The sequence below is a fragment of the Chelonia mydas genome, chromosome 7 (assembly GCF_015237465.2).
Source record: "Chelonia mydas isolate rCheMyd1 chromosome 7, rCheMyd1.pri.v2, whole genome shotgun sequence".
Classification (NCBI taxonomy): Eukaryota; Metazoa; Chordata; order Testudines; family Cheloniidae; genus Chelonia; species Chelonia mydas.
In genome coordinates, this window is record NC_057853.1 from 45,293,580 (window position 1) to 45,315,853 (window position 22,274).

General features: G+C 50.1%; 1 protein-coding gene across 2 annotated transcripts in view; it reads right to left on the reverse strand.

Annotated features, from left to right (window-relative positions):
- LOC102945954 (semaphorin-3D) overlaps window positions 1–21,003 on the reverse strand; it is a 44,542-nt gene extending 23,539 nt beyond the window's left edge. Inside the window, exons 1-2 of one of the 2 annotated variants that reach the window (XM_037905556.2) lie at window positions 20,844–21,003; window positions 97–331 (exon numbers count right to left, since the gene is read on the reverse strand). In XM_037905556.2, the coding sequence (XP_037761484.1) occupies window positions 97–229 (133 nt within the window). In that variant the 5' untranslated portion in view covers window positions 230–331; window positions 20,844–21,003. The remainder of the gene's footprint in view (window positions 1–96; window positions 332–20,843) is intronic. The other variant, XM_043550372.1, reaches the window with a different exon arrangement.
- Window positions 21,004–22,274: the final 1,271 nt, after the last annotated feature.

Genomic DNA, 22,274 nt, shown 5'->3' on the forward strand with positions numbered 1-22,274 from the left:
ACCTGATGCTGCTTCTAGATCATTCAGAACAGGGCATGAACCCCAAGGAAATCCTGGCTCTGACTGCAGGGCTGATCAGCCGCAGGCTCCCCCTACCTTTGTAGGAGAGGCGAAGGCGAGGGACATCTTGCTTCCAGGCACCACCATTCCCAATGCTCAGCAGGAGAATCCAAGTCAGCAGGGCAGGGGCAGTGGAGAGGTGCCGCCTGCTAAAGACCAGGGCTGGCATGCTGGTGGATTCTCTGGCCGGGGGCTCCTCTCTCAGCAGGGAAAGCTGCTCCTCCCTCCAGGGAGCATGTTCTGCTGGGAGAGATTCTGGTGCCACTTCCAGCTGAAAACAGAAAGGAAGGAATTTTGCATCTCTGTTCAGCCCTGCTAAATGCATGGCCAAGAATCTGGGCTCTTGGCCTGCATGTGCTGAGCCTCTGCAGTTCTCATTGCTGCCTGGGAGATTGTTTTAAGTCAAGGTGATTGAAGTCAGTGATTTAAATCATGATTTCAATCATCAGATGGGAAGCCTTGATTTAACTCATTGATTATAATGAACTTTTCCATTTGCATTTCAGTTACTTCCTAAAGAAATGTGCATTCTCACTGGTTGATGTAATCATTTAAAACATGTTGATTTAAAACTAGAGTCTTTGCACTAGACACGTTACAACTTTTTGCTACGTCGGAGGGTACACAATAACTATAAACATTTATTTAAGCAATTCTGTAGCTTATTATTTTCAGATTCTTGTTACTTGTACACTTTTAGTATGTTTGGAAATGGTGAATGATATATTGCTTATTTACAACAGAATTAGCTTTTGGCTCATGATTTGGGCCGAGCTGCATTAGGATGGTAACTGGAATTGAATTAAACACACAACGGCAAATACAATTTATTTTTAGTAAACAAAACAACTTTAAACGTTTTGGCCACATAAACATCTCTTATCAAAGCATGTTTCGCATTTACAACTAAACGCCAATAAGTTTCGGCCTTAACATATTTTGGGTTAAAATCAGATTTCCTTTTAAACAGGTTTATTTTTAAAAAGAAAAATGCTATAATGTAAGTAACAAAATAAAAAATGTCTGATTTTAAATAAAAAAATCTAATTTAAAATTTTTTCAAAAAAAATCTTTAAAAAAAAAAAATCCACTCGGCTTTGCTGGCTTGGGCCAGCAAAGAATTAATTGCATCTGAGAATTAATTGCATCAGTGGCAATAGAAACTCTGGCGCCAATAGAGGAGTCGTGGGACAAACCCCAGCGCAGGCATGCTGCACCTTTGTAAAAACCACTTGCACGTGTGGTGTTGCATCGGTGTGGGAAGAGCAGCACAAATCCCACCCTGTCGGCAAGCTGTCAGGCAATATCTAAAGGGAATCAATTCTCCAGCTCCATCAATTCTCCAACAGCTGATCCCTGTAGGAATGGGGCTGAAATCCCACCCTCCCATTCCTATTCACAGCCCCACCCAACCAGGAGCATTCTGAACTACGGAACTCCTTGTAAAGAGGGCTTTAAACCTGAGGGTCAGGCTCATTGGACTGATGGGGGGGGGGGGGGTACAATCAGTATGGAAAGGCACAAAGAATCCCAAGCCCACACAGCAAGTCAGTGGCAGAAACATTGCTTAATAAGCATAGAATATCAGGGTTGGAAGGGACCTCAGGAGGTCATCTAGTCCAACCCCCTGCTCAAAGCAGGACCAGTCCCCAGCTAAATCATCCCAGCCAGGGGATTTGTCAAGCCTGACCTTGAAAACCTCTAAGGAAGGAGATTCCACCACCTCCCTAGGTAACCCATTCCAGTGCTTCACCACCCTCCTAGTGAAAAAGTTTTTCCTAATATCCAACCTAAACCTCCCCCACTGCAACTTGAGACCATTACTCCTTGTTCTGTCATCTGCTACCACTGAGAACAGTCTAGAGCCATCCTCTTTGGAACCCCCTTTCAGGTAGTTGAAAGCAGCTATCAAATCCCCCCTCATTCTTCTCTTCTGCAGACTAAACAATCCCAGTTCCCTCAGCCTCTCCTCATAAGTCATGTGTTCCAGTCCCCCAATCATTTTTGATGCCCTCCGCTGGACTCTTTCCAATTTGTCCACATCCTTCTTGTAGTGTGGGGCCCAAAACTGGACACAGTACTCCAGATGAGGCCTCACCAGTGTTGAATAGAGGGGAACAATCACATCCCTCGATCTGCTGGCAATGCCCCTACTTATACAGCCCAAAATGCCATTAGCCTTCTTGGCAACAAGGGCACACTGTTGACTCATATCCAGCTTCTCGTCCACTGTAACCCCTAGGTCCTTTTCTGCAGAACTGCTGCCGAGCCATTCGGTCCCTAGTCTGTAGCGGTGCATGGGATTCTTCTGTCCTAAGTGCAGGATTCTGCACTTGTTCTTGTTGAACCTCATCAGATTTCTTTTGGCCCAATCCTCTAACTTGTCTAGGTCCCTCTGTATCCTATCCCTACCCTCCAGCGTATCTACCACTCCTCCCAGTTTAGTGTCATCTGAAAACTTGCTGAGGGTGCAGTCCACGCCATCCTCTAGATCATTAATGAAGATATTGAACAAAACCGGCCCCAGGACTGACCCTTGGGGCACGCCGCTAGATACCGGCTGCCAACTAGACATGGAGCCATTGATCACTACCCGTTGAGCTCGACGATCTAGCCCGCTTTCTATCCACCTCATAGTCCATTCATCCAGCCCATGCTTCTTTAACTTGCTGGCAAGAATACTGTGGGAGACTGTATCAAAAGCTTTGCTAAAGTTAAGGAATAACACATACACTGCTTTCCCCTTATCCACAGAGCCAGTCATCTCGTCATAGAAGGCAATTAGGTTACTCAGGCATGACTTGCCCTTGGTGAATCCATGCTGTCTGTTCCTGATCACTTTCCTTTCTTCTAAGTGCTTCAGAATTGATCCCTTGAGGACCTGCTCCATGATTTTTCCAGGGATTGAGGTGAGGCTGAGTGGCCTGTAGTTCCCTGGACCCTCCTCCTTTCTTTTTTCATCATTATTCATTTGCTATTAAAATAGCATCTTGAGGACCTCAGCCAAGATCAGGGCCCTGTTGTGCTATGCACTATGCAGAGACAATCCCTGTTCTGTAGAGCTCAAGCTGCTAAGTAAACCCAGGTGCAAGGGGAAGGGACTTGCCCACAGTGCTGCACTGTGGTATCGTTAATGATGTTTTTAGGATAGCCCGAATGTTTAGGTGCCCATCCCTATAGGATTTCAGTCATTTTACAGCAGAGCCAAACAGTTTCCAAGGGATGGGGAGCAGGTGTCCCCCTTCCCTCAGCATAGTCTCCTCTGTCCTTGAGGAATCCCAAGATCACAGAGTGCACTAGCCGGGGAATCTAATGCCTGCATGCTGCAGCTATTGAAAAGCCTGCTCGAAAAGGTGCATCTTGCCCAGATGGCAAGGCAGCCAGACCCTGTGCATGGGAGCGTCCTGCAGAGATAGGCTTGTATTGCAGCAGCACTGGCATGTGTGCAAGCAATGTGACAATGTTTGCAGTACTGGGGCCTGGTCTATAGTAGGAGGGTGAAAAATCCACACCCCTGAGAGACTGATCTCTGCTGACCTAATCCCTGGTGTAGGCCATGCTTCCCCTGCCCTAGCTGCCGCCTCTTGGGGAGGTGGGTTACCTGTGCCAACAGGAGAACCCCTTCCCATTGGTGTAGGCAGTGGCTACAGCGGGGCAGACGGGCTTGTCACACACCCACCCTTAACTCCAGTGCTTTTTACTTGGTTTGGCTTGCCTGAGGGGGTGGATGGGTACAGCCTGAGAGAACACAATTCCCCCCCCCCACCCCCGCACAGCTGCTAACATGCTCACAGTGTCATGTCGAGGGGGGGAGGGATAGCTCAGTGGTTTGAGCATTGGCCTGCTATACTGTTGTGAGTTCAATCCTTGAGGGGGCCATTTAGGGATTTGGGGCAAAAATTGGGGATTGGTCCCACTTTGAGCAGGTGGTTGGACTAGATGACCTCCTGAGGTCCCTTCCAACCCTGATATTCTATGCAGGCTAATACTTCTTGAGTGACACTAGTCCTCCAATCCCTTCCCACAATTTCCCCACCACGCACCCAGAAAGGTCAGAGGACATCTCCCACAATTCATGGGTGGATGATGTAGATGTTCAAGCTCTAGGACCACACCATAGTTAAACAGCCCCTTAGCTGGAGCCTCTGGAGTCTGCATCAGCTGGCCTGCACCAGCTGTGCGGTTTTAATTGCAGTGTAGCCAGACCCTTACTGTTCTCTCTCCTTTGATTCACCACTTCAGTGCCGGGGCTTTGAGAGGCTGGCATCAAAGAGCCATTTTCCACCCTCATGACCACATTTCTTCCTGCCATCCCCCCAGAGCGGCTGCTGCTTGGGCCACCTGTCCCCTCTGCAAGGGGGAAGAAGAGAGGCTCGGGGGCAACAAATAAAATGAGTAACAGTAGTGAAGAAAGGGAGTGTGTGTGTGTGTGTGTGGGGGGGGTGCTGTTCCAGCACCATGCAGGAGCAGCAACAGGTGTATCCCCACCATAGTGGCTCTTCTGGGCCTGGGCAATGCCTGGAGCACCGCTAGGCAGGGAGGTTGCCCTGGGTAACAGTATAGAGGGTTGCAGCTAGATGCACATACTGCATTCTGTCCTGATGAGTCCCCCCCACCCCCAGAGTAAATTGTAGGGATGTTCTCTCTCATGTGATATAGTATATCCTCCTCTACATACAGCGATGCTTGCATTTCCCCCTCCTCGGCCTGGAGCTGCCTCTCCTGTGAGCTGGGTGTATGTGCACCCTGCCCTTTCCTGATGGACTAAAACCTGCACATGGTCCAGCATCCTGGCCAGGAAGCTGAGACAGCGGAGCTCTGCCTGCATGCTCCCCACATCCCCCCCCAGGGCTTTGGGCAGAGCAAACCCAGTGCTCATCACAAGGCCAGGGCTGGGGCTGGCCTGAGACTCCTGCCAGTGTTCACTGGTTGCTGGAAGCCTTGGGAAAACGCTAGCTGGTAATTGCAGGCTGCTATAAATGGAATGTGCCTGTCTGGGGACAGCGCTGAGCAGTGGGAGGGAGCCCTGAGTGACCTGATGCCCCAAGATGGTCCTAGGTGGCTGCAGGATTGGGGGTGGGGGGGCAGATGGAGCAGAGCCCTGACCCTCCACAGCCTAGGATTGCCCCTGAACGACAGCCCTGTGGGTTGGGTGGGGGAGCTGGTGTGTTTCACACGCCACCTCCAGGGGATGAAATAAAGGGGCTGGTGGATACCCTGTGCCAAGGTTCAATCCTGCATCTCCAGAAGTCAAGGGGAAACTCCCGCTGGGATCAGGATCAGGCCTCAAAATGAAATCCAAATAATAGAGGACAACTGCCCTCCCCTGCAAGAGGGCCAGTTCACTATTGCTATAAAGGATACGAGTCCAGGAGACTTTTACCTACTTGTGCTAGCCGTGAACATGGCCCAAAGTCTGCAAAAAGGCAAAGGTAACAGCCAGTGATATTTAACCCAAAGCAGGTGGGCAGTCATTGCTAAATGGTACAGGGCAAAGGAAGCACAGTTACAAAAATGGATTCCCTGTTCCCCCTATATCAGTGGCTGTCAACCTTTCCAGACTACTGTGCCCCTTTCAAGAGTCTGATTTGTCTTGTGTACCCCAAAGTTTCACCTCACTTGAAAACTACTTGCTTACAAAATCAGACATAAAAAGTGTCACAGCACACTATTACTGAAATATTGCTGACTTTCTCATTTTCATATAATTATAAAATAAATCAATTGGAATATAAATATTGTGCTTACATTTCAGTGTATATATAGAGCAGTATAAACAAACCATTGTCAGTATGAAATTTTAGTTTGTACTGATTTCGCTCATGCTTTTTAAGTAGCCCGTTGTAAAACCAGGCAAATATCTAGATGAGTTGATGTACCCCCTCAAAGACCTCTGAGTACCCCCAGGGGGTGCACATACTCCTGGTTGAGAACTAGTGCTCTATACTATCCCAGGACTTAATTCAAGGCAGCTTCAAGCCAATGCTTCTTTGCCTTGGTATTGTTGGATATAAATCCTTCTTACAGTGCAAAAGGCTTAGGAAAGCCATTTTTCTCTCTACTGCCCTTGTTCTGTCTTTTTTGCTCCCAGTGTCTACTGTAGCAGTCTTTTAATGCAACTTGTGGAACTCCCTGCTGCAGGATGTTATTGAGGCAAACAGTATACCCAGGATCAAAAAGGGTCTAGGCACTTAAAGGAATAAAAGGAGCACCCACCATTACACTAGCTAGGTGGGGAAATTACAAGGCTCCAGGGCTGTGCACCTTCCTCAGAAGCATCAGAGGCAGGATGCCAGGCTTCACTGTTCCTTCAGGAGCAGCAATGCCTATGTTTGTGGCACTATTAGTGCAGCAGGTCAGGACTGAGGGGCATGAGCAGGGCGTTGTGGCAGCTCCGGGTTGTGCGATTAAGGGGTGCAGTGAAGTTAGCTTCCATGGTGTCTGTGTGGGGCAGTCCTCCCCCAGCTTGGCATTTGCTTTGTTAGGGGCTCCTTCAGTTCTGGAAACAGAATGTCAAAGATCATTTTCAACTAAAGTTGGCTCACCGATTTCTCCCCTCCCCTGGCAGTCCTTATGCTGGAAGCACGGCTCCCTGGTGGGCTTCCCCACACAGCAGTGTCCATCCACTCCATGCCAAAGAGGCACTTTGAGCTTCTCCACACAGCCAACTGGGCATGCAGCTGTGGGCGCTTCTGCGCCCCCCCACCCCAGCAAGTGTTGACTAGGGGCCCCGCAGCAAGCGCTGCTTCCCGCAGCAGTGCCCTGCCCATATCAATGAGGACTCCAGCAGAGGCATCCTTCTCCCAGCAGTATCCTGGCAATGCAGGCCTAGCAGGTTCTCCTCCACTCCACCCTAGGATAGAAACCAAGCAAGGGCTCCCCTGTACGAGTGATAACGGCCCCAAGCTATAAACCTCTTCCCAAATATACTCTCGGCGGGAGCTTGTCCCAGGCAGAGTTTATACGTACTCTGGGGGGGAAGCGGGTGTCCAGTGGATGGAAACAAGCTGCAGATGATGAATCCAAGCTTAAATTAAACACTCCCGACAGCTTTATGTAATCAACTGTCCAGAACGACAAGTGTGTTCTCACTCTGTTTGGAGCAGGGCGTGCTGGTGGGTGTAGGCAGCCGGGCAAGGGCACTTCTGCGTGTCTGGCTTCAGAGCCAGGACTGTGGCAGGGAAAACGCACCTGGATACTGTCAGTGGGAGCTGGGCCAGTCCTTGTGGGTTCTGGAGTCGGGGAGGGGGGGCAAGGTTTTGGTGAATTTTCTCTCTCATAAAAAAGGACCAGTGTCCCTGGGCAGAGCCGGTCATGATCCCAGGATGAGCCGTACATGCCCCTTGCTTGACCTGCAGCTCCTTCACCTCTGTGCCAATGATCCGCCGCCCGGCCAGCAGCACTTCTGCCCCCTCCGCCCCACAGCTCTCCAGATGCACCTCAGTCTCGACCTACAGCACTCCCCCTGTGTTTACGGCCTGGCCACCCACCCCACAACTATGGCACGGCCCTTCAAACCTGAAAACTAGAGTCCTCTGTAGAACAGCGCCAGCTTCCCAGCTATCCTGCTGCGGGCTGCAGCTACCAGCTGTTGTCTAGATACCAGTCCACCACGAGCTGCACTGAAACTGGACAGGCTTTTCACATAGGCAACCAAGCAGCCTTCAGATGGTTACAACTTAATCACTGTTGACCTGGGTTGGCTTTGAGCCATTGACTGGAGTCGTGCATTCCCGATCCCACTGGCCACCCAGGCTACCAGGGGCAGTGCCGCTCTCATTGTGCCAAGCTCAGACAGCACTCTGGGAGCAACGGATCGCAGGGCTGAGACTCGGTGACTTTGTCTGTGTGTCCTGTAGCATTATTCAATGCGCCTCCATTAGAGCCGATCCCTGATCGAGGGATTTGTACCCATCTACAGGTGGAAGATGACCACTATAGTGGAGGGTGTAAACACCACAAATGGGTTACCCCATAGAATTCCTCCCAAGGGCTGTAATTAGGAGTTATGGGAGGAAACTGAGCTAAGGAGCTGTCGACTGAATTTCAGGGAACCCGTATCCTGGCAGCGAGATCTAGGCTGTGGATCACCTCCCAAAATGGAAGCGTATGTTGCGCTTGAGCCTTCTGAGCTGTATGATGGCACCAACAGCAATGACAACATGCTCCCTGCTCCATCCCCCCAGCCCAATGGGGCCTGCCATGTGCGCTGCACTGCTCAGCAGTTCTTGGTTGTTTCCTAAACGATCCAGAAACAACATTTGCAGGAGATTGCTGGCTCACGTTCCCGTTTGGAGCTAGATGGGCCATGCCCAGGATGATGGGGTCAACAGCTGGGTGCAGCTCAGGGGAGCAGCCAGTGGAGACAGCCAGAAGGGGGTTGCACGCAGTCTGTGAGGCGTTACAGGGTGGTAAAGATCCCTGTGGTGGAAGAGGAGCCTCCTGCTAGATCAGGTTGTGGGTGACTCACTCTTAGGTTGCCTGAGATAGGAGAGCTCAGTGCCTTTTACTCCCCCTCCCCCAGATACCCGCTGCATTGGGCTGGCATTGTGCTGCAGTGTGGGAGAGCTAGGCACAAGTGGATTAGCCGCAGATCCTGTGCTTAAATCCAGGCTTCACGGTCCTGGGGGGCCTGATGCTGCAGTCCTGCTTTCACCTGCAGATGCTCTCCTGAGTCAGCAGGAGCTGGAGCCGGGGGCGCTAACGAAGTGACAGGTTCAGCCCTTGCTGGAAGGGATGGAGAGCATTAGGATGCGCTGCCATGCCCCCTGTGGCCATTTTGGACGTGTTGAGGATGGACTGCAGCGTCTGGATGGGGCAAGAATGGAGGAGCTCATCAGGGCTGCAAGAGGGACTTGGATGGTATGTCTATGCTGCTATTAGACACCTGCGGCTGGCCTGTGCCGGCTGAGTGAGGCTAAGGCTCGCGGGGCGTTTAACTGAGGTGGCTCGGCCTGCAGCCTGAACTCTGCGACCCTCCCCCTTGCAGGGTCCCAAAGCCCAGGCTCCAGCCTGAACCCAAATGTCTACACTGCAATTAAACAGCCCCTGGGCCTAAGTCAGCTGGCATGGGCCAGCCGTGGGTGTCTAATTGCAGTGTAGGCACACCCAGAGAGCCCCCCCAATTCCATGAGCAAAAGTGAATCATGCACTGAGTCAGGCCTTGCCTGCTGGAGAAAGGGTGACTGACAGGGCCATGAATGACCACCGTCCCACAAAAAGAGCGAGGAGCACTTGTGGCACCTTTAGAGAATAACAAATGTATTTGAGCATACGCTTTCGTGGCCTAAAGCTTATGTCTGTCTCACACTTGCTCAGGGCATAAGCAGGAGGCATTCCCAGGCCATCCTTCCCCCCTACTGTATAGCGCGTCGCTCTGGGGCTGTGCTTACTGGATCTAAATCGGGATAGGGGCCTCTCTCTGTGTATTCGTTCGAGTGTTTGAGTGGTGTATTAGTGTGCTGCTACTTGCATCTCCACGTACATGTTATGTGTAAGGGGTGGTACCAGTATGCATGGGCCCATATTCCTCTGCATACATCTGTGTGCAGAGACACATACCTCTGTCTGTGGGCCCATGCCTGTGCCTCTGTAAAACAGATGTGTGTGCACTTGTCTGCATGTACACGTGTGCCGAAATCTCTCTATGCTCCATGAATTCCACGGAGGTTTTAGTTCCTATGGTGAAGCATGATGGATTCCCCAGCAGCTGTGGCTGCTCCCTGCTTAATGCAGGGGCTCAGGGCAAGGCAGCTGTCCTCTTTCTCTAAATGAGATGACAAAGACAAAAATAAATGAGTTCCTTTCCCTCCCTGCCCCACTTCCCTCCCCTGCTGCGTTTCCCCTGGTGCTTCCAGGCGAGGGGAACAGCCCTCCGTGCTGTGAGTGTGCATGGGTCGCTGGATGGCACGTACTGTTCGTGTGAGCCTTACGCGTACTTAACATCTCATCCCTTGTGGAAGTGACCTTAAGAGGCAGGAGTGTGAAGGCTGGGCCCAGAGCCCATGTGACAGCAGGACAGCCAATGCATGTACTGTACAAAAAGTGGCCCGTAACCTCCAGTTGTTTGGGGTGATACAGAGTCAGGAACCTGTCTGTGCAGAGTCCTGAAGGCGGACAGAGGGAGGGAGCAGGAGGAAGGGAGGAATTCTGCAGCAGCGCTCAAACTGGAGAAATGCTAACAGGGTATAACAGGCACATTCTGTGCAAGCTTCCCTCACACCTACTCTCTGCCAGGGCCCCTCCGTCCTGACTTGTAATCCCCTGGCTACTCCAGCACTGCGACCCTCACACAGTCTTGCCTATGCCCTTCAGTCCTGATTGGCAAGATTCAATGCGGTTATCGCAATTATCACCCTGTGCAGATTTCTCCCAAAAGTGGCAACACGGAAGCGTGCTAAGTTCCAGGAACGTGAAGGAACAGGCTCTGTCTGCTCTCAGCACACACACCCCTGCCATGCTCCTCCTTTGGTTGAGCTGCTTTACCTTTTCACCATCTGCCTTTCATACCTGCCAGGTAGGAGAACCCACCGCTCCCAGGTATGTGATAATAACGACTGTAGCAGACACAGCTCCGTCCACCCGATAACTCAATGCCAGAGGGCAGCAGGTCTTGTCCAGATCAGGGGAACTTTATGGCTGTTTTGACACATGAGGCTGTGAGCTCTTCCTTCAGTTTTTATTCTATCTATGTCATGATGTAAAGAGTTCACAGCCCTTCCAGGGTTCAGCTGTTTTGTCAATTTCACTCCATATGCTGGGCGGTTGCCTTGGCTTTCTTCTCTTCCCCTATTCCGTGGATGGAACTGTGTCTATCAGAACTATGCCTAGTTCTCTGAGAACCCGGCAAATCCCAGCTGCCAAAACTCTCTCTTGCACTGAAAAGAACTTTCAATCTGTTCCATGGACAGGATCAGTGGAATCAGGACTTGGCAGGCTGCTTTCCAGGGAGCAGATCTTTGTCTGTCTGGAGAGGTCTCTGGGAGTTCTGCTCCCTGAGGTTCAATTCTGTGGCACCATGCCCCTGACAGCTTGTAACACAAATGGGGAATGACTGAGCCCATTGATGGCCAAGGTGGTTAATACCACCCTAGGAGAGGTTAGGGAACTGGCTTCCCTCTAACAAGTGGCTGTTAATCCCATAATTTGGAAACTATTGTCTGGGGCTGGCACACTTACCAGCTCTCTCTCTCTCTGTCTCTAACCTTCCATTCTTGAGCAAGGCCGTTGTAGTGTTGATCCCTCCCCACTTTGGTTTCAGGCCTGAGTAATGCACAGAGCCTGCACTTGTCTCACTGGCTGGCAGTGGGCCAAGGGGAGGTGTTAATGCTGATGCTTTCAGATCACTTGTCTGCCTTTGATAGTGTTGACCATGGGGTTTTGTTGACTTGCCTGCATGGAGCGAATCCCCACCTTCTAGGACCTGTCCACTCTTTCTCCGGCAGATGAATCCTGCTAGGAGGCAGTGGGCCAAGCTGGCATAGGGAGGTACCATCTGACCTCCCCTCTACCCGCAAGCGTGGGTCTGGTCTGGCCCAAGAGCTGCAGGGAGCCCCCAGGTGCTGAGTACCTGTGGTCATTGCAGCCACTGCAGTGGGAAAAGGTGTCCCAACTGACTGGAGAGGACCTCCCCGGGCTATACCTACAACATAGGATTGGCTTACTGCCTCCCTGAGGCCAAATTGAGTAACTGATTCTTGACCAGTGAATATGATGCCTCAGAGTAAAATCTAAGCCAGACAAAATATTGTACCACATGAGCCCCAGTAGGGTGGAGAGCCTCTGGGACTGTGGCTCGGGATTCACCCATCCCTAGCTATCAATGCCACCTGTTCAGATCCTATCTGGTGGTTCGCACCGTTGCCATCTCCACACTGTCAACCCTTGATCTCTCGCCATCGAGAGCCCACTGTTTGTTTGGAAGAGCGGTGCATGAAGTGGCCTGGCTCCCACTTCCTTGACCAGCCTGGCAGGTCTTCTCTGTGGGGGGTAAGCCACAAGGCAAACTAAGCCAGATGGCAGCTGGGCCGCGTTTGGACAGTTTGAGAGAAAGAGGGCTGGGCTTCTCTCCAGACAAAGCCCAGGGTCAGAAACGCGAGACAAGTGTGTGGCAGCCACACCTCAAGCTGAACCAGCAACGTGGCCTGCTTTCCTGCCTGTTTGCCAGAATCCCCACTCTGATGAACCACTGACTCTGAAAAGCAAGAAAATGTGTGCAGCTGGTACCCTGCTCCTCACACTAGGCTCAGGCCTCTGCCCAGAGTACGCCTTCTTGGCTTCTGTGTTAATTATAGCAACAGCAAGCACTGCCGTGCTTTCCACCCCAATCCCCTCTTTCAGCATCCTGGAACCTCCTATACTTTCTGCCTTTGGGACTGAAGTTCTCTCCTTGCAGATGAATGGAGCGCTTGCTGGTTACAGTTTGAGGAGAGCCAATTCAGTCATTCTGAAGGACCAGGAGAAGGAATAAATCATGTTTCATCCCATGATTTAAAAAAAAAAAATCATCCTGCAACCTTTTGAGGAGAACACCACAGCTGAAACGACTGGTGGGAAGAAGTTGGCATTTGGCCTGGAAATAGCCCTGACAGAGGAGATGTATCTTTGAGTCTTCAGGTGAGAAATGGGTTTAGAATGACCAAGTTGGGAGCCAGTGCATAGCAAACTCTGCATGCCTGAGACATTTGGCACAGAACTTTTCACCCAGCTCTTAGAATGTGCAGCCAGGGAAGCATTCACTGCACAAAGCATGCACGGCCAGCTCAGAGGAAAAGGTAAGTGAGGGGCTGAGGAAAGGACATCAGAGGAACCCTTGGCTTAGTCCTTCTGGAGGACATAAGGTGCAAAAGAGTGAGGTAGGGCTGCTGTCTACTCTTTAAGGCTCACAAGTGGCAGTTCTGCTGTGATGGACCATAGGAGCTCCACACCACACAGAGGGCAGAGGAGTGGGATTCCTTCCCACGACTCTCCTACCACATTCGGGATGGCATTCTGGTGGTGTTCAGATTAGGGCACTTGTGCGTTATTGCCAATTTTCTGCAAACCAACAGAGCTTTCAAGGTGTGGATAGCCTTAACTCTGCCCCCTCTTGTGTGTGCATCACATGGCCATGTAGGAACTTCATCAGTGTCTCTATGTTGCACACTGTGATCAATCAGAACTTCTTGCAACCTCTGGCTCCAAGAACCCAGGCCCCTCCCACTGCAGAGAAAGGAGAGTCACTGATGGCAGTATAGAGTTTTCCCATGCAGTTGAGCCATCCATCAGAAGGCAGTGGTGCACCTAGTTACTTCATTACACTACTGACTTAATTCATAATGGTGTCAAGAGGTTTAAATGTCCTAATGTCTGAAGTGTGCTGATACCCTCTGATGGAGGGTGCTGGAGGCAAAGTGCCCACGTAGTGTATCAAAGAGCCTCTATCCCACCCACATCACGGAGTGTGACTGATCCCTAATGCGCTGCAGATTCCAGGACACACACACACACACACACACACACACATTCCTGAGAGCTCTTTACACTGAAATCCTCTCCGCTGGGAAGAAACTGACACTTGTCACCTGTCTAACACATGGTCTCACACAGTACAAGAAGTCAGAGTCCCATGGAGTTTGTCCCTCTTTACCACTCACTTCATTAGACTTTCTGAGTTGAATCTGTAGGTTAATGCAGCAAATTCAGATGGGGGCTCCTGACCTCAGTGTGCTGGGTTTGAGAGATGGCCATTGCCAGGCATGATGCGCTGTTGCTAGTGCTTTTTACATCAGCCCTGCTCAAGATCATTTGATGCCCTAGCAGATAGAAATTTAAATGTATTCCATACCTAGAGAAGTGGGGGTTGCTGCAGTGTCCCAGCCTCTCAGACCTGGAAACATAGGTTCAAATCCTTGTTCAAGTCAAAACAGAAAATAAATGTGACGGTCTCAATGTCGCACTTTTACTATTGAGCAGGAAAAGGGTGGGTTTGTGAGGGGAGCCCAGGGCTGGCATAGCAGGGGGTGCGAGGTCAGGACTGAGGGGCAGAGGCAGAGCTGTGAGGGGGAGCTCAGGGCTCGCATAGCAGGGGGTGCCAGGTCAGGACTGAGGGGAAGAGGCAGAGCTGTGAGGGGGAGCTCAGGGCTGGCATAGCAGGGGGTGCCAGGTCAGGACTGAGGGGAAGAGGCAGAGCTGTGAGGGGGAGCTCAGGGCTGGCATAGCAGGGGTTCCAGGTCAGGACTGAGAGGAAGAGGCAGAGTTGTGAGGGGGAGCTCAGGGCTGGCATAGCAGGGGTGCAGTTTCAGCTGCTCACAAGTGGGGCGGTGGAGGGGGCTGCTTGCCTTGCGGCACGGACACGGCACTATCCAGGGCTATCAAGAAGCCAGTTTCTAGAGCTAGCATTCAACTCACTGAAAACTCTCCTACAAATATATTTCAAAGGGATTTCTCCTGCCTAAAGTTAATCTGCACTAAGCTAAGACCTCCTTGGCCTCACAGCGAGTTGGTGTGGGTGTGCTGCAGCTCTCAGATCAAGGCCCTTAGTTTGCTGGGCTCCTCAGTTCGGCCTAACGCTAAAGCTGGGGCCATCCTGCCACAGGAGTCACCTGCTGCTTTGCTCAGTGACCCAGTTAGATGGATTCACTGATGCCAGCCAGTGCCCTGGGCCAAGGTTACTGGGCCTTACGTTCCTGAAGCTGCTCCCTGCCTCAGCCAAGGGCGCCTGCCTCCCCCACCTGACACATCAAAGCTTTGCAGTATTTTCTTTTAATCCAAAGGAAGCCTACTCCCTGCCCTCCCCTGGTCTCCTGCTCTAATTGGAATAAAATAGAACAAACAGGCATGGGGGACTCTGGCAGAGAAAACGTTTTAATGAGCAGTAGGGGGTTCCTGCACTACTCTCTGCTTCTTCTCAGAGGCTGTCAGCTGGAATGGCTCTGTAACTGCAGCCTGGATTTGATGGGAGGCTCTCCAGATGAGTCCCCAGGACCCCTGTACAGTGCCGTGCTCCCACAGCCTTTTGGAAGAGCTGCTCTTTCCTCTGGCACATCCAGGCCTGCCTCTCTCACTCCGTAAGTGGCCTCACTCCAGGGGATAAAATGTACCATTCAGCTGGCCACCTCTGAAAGACACCTGTTGAACAAACCTCAGTAGTGTCCCCTGGGGTTTGAGCCAGGGAAGGAGAGGCTCTGTAGTTTAATAGAAAGTTAAAGAAGAGATCTTTCCTAGTTTTTGCCTTAGGTGGTTCCTTTCGGCCTGATCCTGCAGTCCTTACGCAGGCAGCCCTGCCATAGAAGGCCATGGGAATTTTCCTGAGCTAGGAGCACTGGATTTGGCCTGTATAATCTCCAGGGGATTAGTGAATGGCTGAGAGGCAGACGCACATAGGGTGACCAGACAGCAAGTGTGAAAAATCGGGACAGGGGGTGGGAGGTTATAGGCGCCTATATAAGATAAAGCCCCAAATATTGGGACTGTCACTATAAAATCACATCTGGTCACCCTAGATGCACACCATGCCTTTAGCCCCAGCTGGCCATTCGTTCAGCCCCATGTAGGGTCCTTGCACCCGGGTCATTCTGGAGATGAGCTGAAACCCAAGGAAGATTTGTCAGGGGGAGGGTTAATTGAGCTGATGAGAGGAAAATAAACCTGGAGCCCTCAGTGTCCTTTGCAGGGTCACTTTTCTGACTACGGTCACATTTTGAGGAAAAGAAGGATCCCATGGCCCCAGCCATTTAACACCATATCAGTCAAACCTGAATGAATCTAGCAGAGATGGGGTTAATCAAAGAGTGCTGAGGGTGCAGGAGGCATGTCTGCATAAAGGCTCCCAACACGAATGATGCATCAGCTGACTTGCACTGGAGTGAGCAATAGCATAGCCAGGGCCAGGTGTGTGGGGCCAACCTGAGGTGTGTGTATGTGGTATCTACCTAAGGGGCTTCTGTCTCCCTGTCATTGTAGTATCAGGGAGCCTCAGTATCTAATTATCCCCACTACACTCCTGTGCAGTAGGGAAGTGTTAGTAAAGATGGGAACTGAGATCAAGACCAGGGGTATGTCTACACTGGAGCTAAAGGTGTAATTTCCAGCTAGGGTTGCCACACTAGTGCTAACTCTGGGCGAGTTAGCCGCGTGTATGGCCCTGAGATTTCAGATGAGATTGGCCTCGGGGCAGCTAGCCCGTGCTTCTGCTCGCTTCAATGTGACTACGCTGCTGTTTTCAGTGCACTAACTCCATCCGAATGTCTGCACCAGCTGGGAACGACCCCTCCGGTACCAATGTAGACATACCCTAGGTGATATGCTCAAGAACACACGGGCATCTGTGGCGGAGCAGGGATTCAAGATCAGGTCTCCCACAGCCCACGCTGGCTCTCTAGCCGCTGAACCATCCTTGCTTTCCACAGCGCATGCTAGGCCAGCCTTTTTGAAAGAGCTCAGCATGCCAGGGGAGGCTCTGGCCCTTTCCGTCCGAGTGAGTGGGCATGTGTGAATGAGAGCAGATAGGCACAGGCTGGGGTGTGGGTGTGGTTACAGCATGCAGGTAGCGGTACACTACGCAGGTGCATCGTATGTGGTACAGTTCTGTTCTCATCATGACTCAGGAGAGACTGAAACCAAAAGCTGTTCACCCCATTAAAAGCTCTGGGAAAGAGACTTCCTCATGTTATCTGACATCAGAAATCTCCCCTTGGAAAGCGAGGAAATAAACTTGAGCCTGATGCCGGGAGACGTGAAGGAGGTGGCGAAGCAGCCACACAATAAGTGGCAGCCTGCCAGTGAGTTAGACATGAAGAATCACAGCTGATGGCCAGGTGTTTTTGAAGCACATTGTTTCTGTGAAGCCATATCCTGGGCAGGCACACGATTAGACTTTATTCGACATGAGCAACGATTGTGTCCCATGTCATGCAAATAAAATTGTGTTGGCCCAGTGCACGTGTGTGAGTGAGTGGCACAGTGGGTGTGAGTGAACACAGGCTGTCTGCTGGGTCTGGGTATACAGGGAATGACTGAGGATGGATACAGCACAGTCACCTGAGCACGTGTCCATGCAACCCACTGGTCAGTGTGTTCATCTCTGCCTCGTCTACAGAGAATACAGATCAGTCACAACCCCTAGCTACAGAGCCAGGCTCCTTAACTCAACCTGTAGAGACTCCTGCTTTTAGTTCTCAAGGTCCTCAGTTGAGTTCCCAGTGTGGCAGCCATCACATCTATGCTACTGATACACCACCCTAACACCTTGCTATCCAGGTACCAGTGGGTCCAGGGTCTGTTTGTTTGTGCTCATGATTGTTATGATCTGTGGGGATGTTTAGAGAGGCATCGTGACCCAGTGGAAAGGGCTCTAGAGTGAGAACCAGGCCACCCCTCCTCCCCCCGCCCCGTGTTCTGTTCCCAGCTCTGCAACCTCAGGTGAGTCACTTTGCCTCAGTTTCCTGAGCTGTGGAAGAGGGGTAATGATACTCCTGAACTCTGCTGATGAAAGGCACTCAGAACAAAGGCATTTGGGAGAGCAAATGTGGGTCATTTAGGAAACTGAAGAGGAGAAAGGGCTCAAGGCTAGGCCTGGAGTCCTGGACCAGAACAAACTGTCTTTTCCCCCCTTTCTGGTCTGGAGTTCTGTCCTGCTCCACTCAGGAGGTATGTCACAGCAGGTCATTACCCCAGTTAAGAGTGTTCCCTAAATATGTGCATGTGGGGAAGGACTGGCTGCATCTTTCCCAAAGCTTCTCTTCTCCCTCCCCCACCCTAGTTTAAAAGCCTTTCCAGCTCCAGCCTGGGATGCATGGGGCTACTCAGCTGATTCCTCAGCTGTCTGTCTTTGCCTTGCTCATTTTTTCAGTACCAGGTCTATGCTTGGGATCCCAGGTTTACTAAAAGTGCCGATCTCGCTCTGCACTCCCCAAAGAGGCCCTTGCTGTAATCCCAGCAGGAGTGTGGGATGGGCTGTTTCTAGAGGAAGAGGCAGCTCCCATGGGGCAGTAGCCAAGATTGGCAATAAATCTTCCTTCCCGCTGTAAACAATCCCGGAGAGGGTGTCACAGGAGCACGGATGGAAGCGAGGAGGCCAGGAGCACTTGCCTGCTTTAATGTCTGGCAGTAAGTGTGTCCCATTGGCTCTCGTCCCCGCTTTCTGTGCAAAGAAGACCATTCCTAGGGAGCTCCATTGTGGCTCCTGCTCTAATGAGCTCAGCTGGTATTCTTTATGTGTGAGCTTGGTGCTGGCGAAAGGAGTACAATGGACAACCCTGTAGCCTGAAGTCCTCTCATGTACAGAACAGGGGTGGTTCAGCCACCTCCATGGACAGGACAGGCTGTGGCATTTTGGAGAGGGCTTTCAGGACAGCTTTATATCTTTACAGGCTCCCTGCTCAACTCCCTTCTTAAGAAAGCAAATCAAATTCAACTCTCTCTCATCTCCACTGACTGCAACGAAATTAGAGCAGGGTATTTGGCCCAGTGTTTCTAATGGAACTGATAACTGCTGGTCCACCACATTCCCCCATCTCGAGTTTATGAATAGTGACTGTGTTTGTATCTCTGTGATGCTTGCACTGAAGTTAGCTTAGCAAGGAATAGCTACAGACAATAAGCAAGGCTCTACAACCTGTATACACACTCTGTCTCGCACACGCACACACAGTCTTTCTCTCTTTGCCTGGAGAATCTATCAGGGCACCGACCCATGAGGACTACCAAGCCCTCCATGTTTGTGAAGTCTGGGATGGGATTATTGAACAATGCCTAGTGATATTGGACAGAATCAGCTTGGTCTGGGGAAAGCTCCTGAAAGATTGTGTCCCGTTCATGTGGCAGGCAGGTGTGTGAGATACCCAGCAAGAGGCAGCAGATCAGACCAATCTGGGAGAGTAGGGGAAGGAGCCCGAGTATATCTCAAACACTGAACGTTGCTGATGGTGAGTGAGGCAGCGCAGTGCATGAGCGAGAGAGAAAACCATTTCTTTCTTTAATGGATTGGATAAGCCTGGCCTGTAGGAAAATCTGACAAAGTCTGATCTCTGCTCTAAAGTCCTGTGGGTGGAACTGCAAGGGGCCTAAGGGAGTTAGTTAATGGGATTTGGGCCCCTTTGAATGTCCCAGCCTATATTTCTGTGTCTCAACTGTGTGTGTAACTCCTGCTGTCCTTTCTGGGCCATGATAACATGACGTCTCTGGACACTAAGCTGGCAACAAGGCTATGCTGGCTTCTAGTTCAACAAAGATTCCATCTGCTCACCAGCAGCTAGCTAGATCCCAGCCACACACCCATGCAGTGATACAACACCGAGAGATAGCAAACTAAGCTGAGCCGTGGCAACAACCTGAGATTTCTGGCCAGCTATATTCTGCTGACTGACAATCCCCCTACAGTTTCCGTTGGATATGGTATCCTTTAAGCAATGTCCCAGACTGCTATGTAGCATTTCTGTGTACAGTACCATTAGACCACTGCTGTGCTCCGCCCCAGCAGGGGGTCTCATATCAGGGGTGGGTAAATAATCTCTATGTCCATAGTTTTAGTCTAAATTTGCAAAGTCCTTTTCTATCTATCTATAAACATATAAGTGCAAGTTATTATTATTAATTATTATCATATTGGTCCATTCATCAAATTAAATCTTACAAAAACACAATGTTGAAACATCCGTCCCTTACGAAAGGCAGTATTGGTTTTGTCTGCCCCCAGGCTCCCCAGTCATCAATAACCCAAGTACTGAAATATTTAGAAACCGAAAGAGCACGAGTTAAATGATTCTTTCAGAGAGCACTTTACATTTCTCAGGGTCTGTTTCTTTTCTGCCCGCTGCACTGCATGTCCTGAGTTTCTGGGAGTAGAGGCGTTGCAGAGAGGGGGGCGCGACAGCTGGTTTAAAGGAGCAGAACTTTGCCCTGGAGAGGGTTTAACTCATTCAGGGGACTTAGTGGTAATTTTTTTGTTTAAACATTAGTGCTGTCAGACAAAGTCAAATGGAAAACAAAGATTTATTTACAGGTTTCAGAGTAGCAGCCGTGTTAGTCTGTATTCACAAAAAAGAAAAGGAGTACTTGTGGCACCTTAGAGACTAACAAATTTATTTGAGCATAAGCTTTCGTGAGCTACAGCTCACTTCATCGGATGCATTCAGTGTAATTACATCCAATGAAGTGAGCTGTAGTTCATGAAAGCTTATGCTCAAATAAATTTGTTAGTCTCTAAGGTGCCACAAGTCCTCCTTTTCTTTTTAAAGATTTATTTAGTCATTTTTACTTTCTTTTTTTGGGGAGAGGGGGATCCAACAGAGTAGCCTGTGGTCAGTGGAACAGTCCTCTGAATGGAACAGTCCTTCAGTGGAAATGTGATCTGTAAACTAATTTCAGATTGTTAAAATTTATTGGTGGGAAATTAAATGGTCAGAGTAAAGAAGCCATAGAAAGTACCAGCATGGAATATACAAAGCCTTATCTTGGTAATAAAATCTGCTGAATCCAAAGTAAGGCATTTATAATGATGACAAATAAGCTTACCAAAGACTTCCCCATCATGTAATTCGGAACACGAGTGCCAGAGTAATCTCTGTTTGCTCTTCGATTTAGGAAAGGATAAGTCACAGTCAGAAGCTGTTTGCAGATGTAGAGGCCACCTATGTGCTCAGTTACAGGGGGTTAACCCTGACATAACTCCACTGACTTTGATGGAGTTACACTGGATCTGGCCCAATGTAAATGGAAACACAATTTTGGTCCCACAGGGAGAAAAAAATACAAAGATTTTCCAGCCACTAACAGTAGCATTTTAATAACTCTTTGTTACTCACCACCTCCAGGCTCTGCTGACTTTTACAGATGATGAGCTGTTGTCCCTTTAGCAGTGTGCTGTCTGTTTACGCTGCTTTCCTGTTTCAAGCTCCACAGCCTCCAGTGCATTAGCCCTTGGCAAAGCAGAAGCACCTGAAATGTACAAGGAAGCTGTAGAGTAGGGGTGGAGTCAAGAGCCAGTGATGTCATCCAAAGACAGCCTCCATTCATAAAAATAGTAGAAGCTGTTACCAGACCATCTGTTCCACTTATTTATGTTTCATTCTCAACCCTTAATCCAGTTCCTTAGCCCAGACAAAATCTGCTGCGAAGAGGTGACATCTAGTGGTAAATGTCTGTATTTATCGAGCTGGATGTTTGGATCCAAATAATTTCCAAGCACCTATTGTAACATTGCAAACTGGCCACTGATCATGGTTGTGAAGTGGGTGCAGATTTTTGTATTAAATTATGTGTTCTCTGCTTTTCTAGAGCACATTTCACTTGATGAGCTCAGTGCACCTGATGGAGATTGGTTAATTAACACTCAAAATATCCCAATAGGTAAACACTTTGTGATTATGCCTCCTTTATAGATGGGGAACTGAGATACAAAGAGGCCAAGGCCCAGATTTTCAGTGGCATTTAGGTATTGCTCAGCTCGGCACTGAGGCCTAAGTGATTTAGGTGGCTACATACCATTTTTAAAAGTGTGATCCACAAAGGCACTTAGGCATTGCCATTTTGAGGGTCGTGGTGCCTAGAAAAGCCAGGAACAACACAGTGATCCACAAAGCCAAGTTATGCAGCTAGGCTCCCTGTACAATGAATGGGGAGAGAGAGGCGCATACGAATGGGGTCCACAAAAGCCAGCACGTTTAGCAGGGAACTGCCAAAGCCAGCCAATAGGAGTTGGCAATCAGAGGTGTATGCTAAACCCTGCCCATCTCTTGCAGATGGGTGCCTAATCCAGGCAGCAGGGCGGCACCTAGATTTGCTTGGTGATCTGTGAACGGGCATCCACCACCTGGAGTCAGATGGCTTAGGAGCCTAAGGCTTTTCCTGTAGAAATGAGTTAGGTGTCTGCCTCACTCCATCCAAACCGGCGGTTGGTGGTGCTCAGTGGTTAGAGCACTCATCTGGGATGTGTGAGACCCAGCTTCAGTTCCCAGAGTGGGAGAGAAGGAGTGGGGTGTCCAAGAGTCACTGGATTGTCCTCTTGAAGGGAGACAAATGAGCAGCTGTCCTGGTGGTGTGGGAATCTCTATGGAGAATGCAGTTGGAAAGGATGTGCTTCGGCTAGGTCTACTCACTGACGTGCAGCTTGTTTTTCATTGAACAAAGGTGGGAGACCTAATGAGCATTTTGGGAAAATGAAAACATCAGAGGGACTTCAGCTAAGAGGCCCCTCACACTAACAAAGCCAGGAATACCCGGAGGGAGCTCATCTT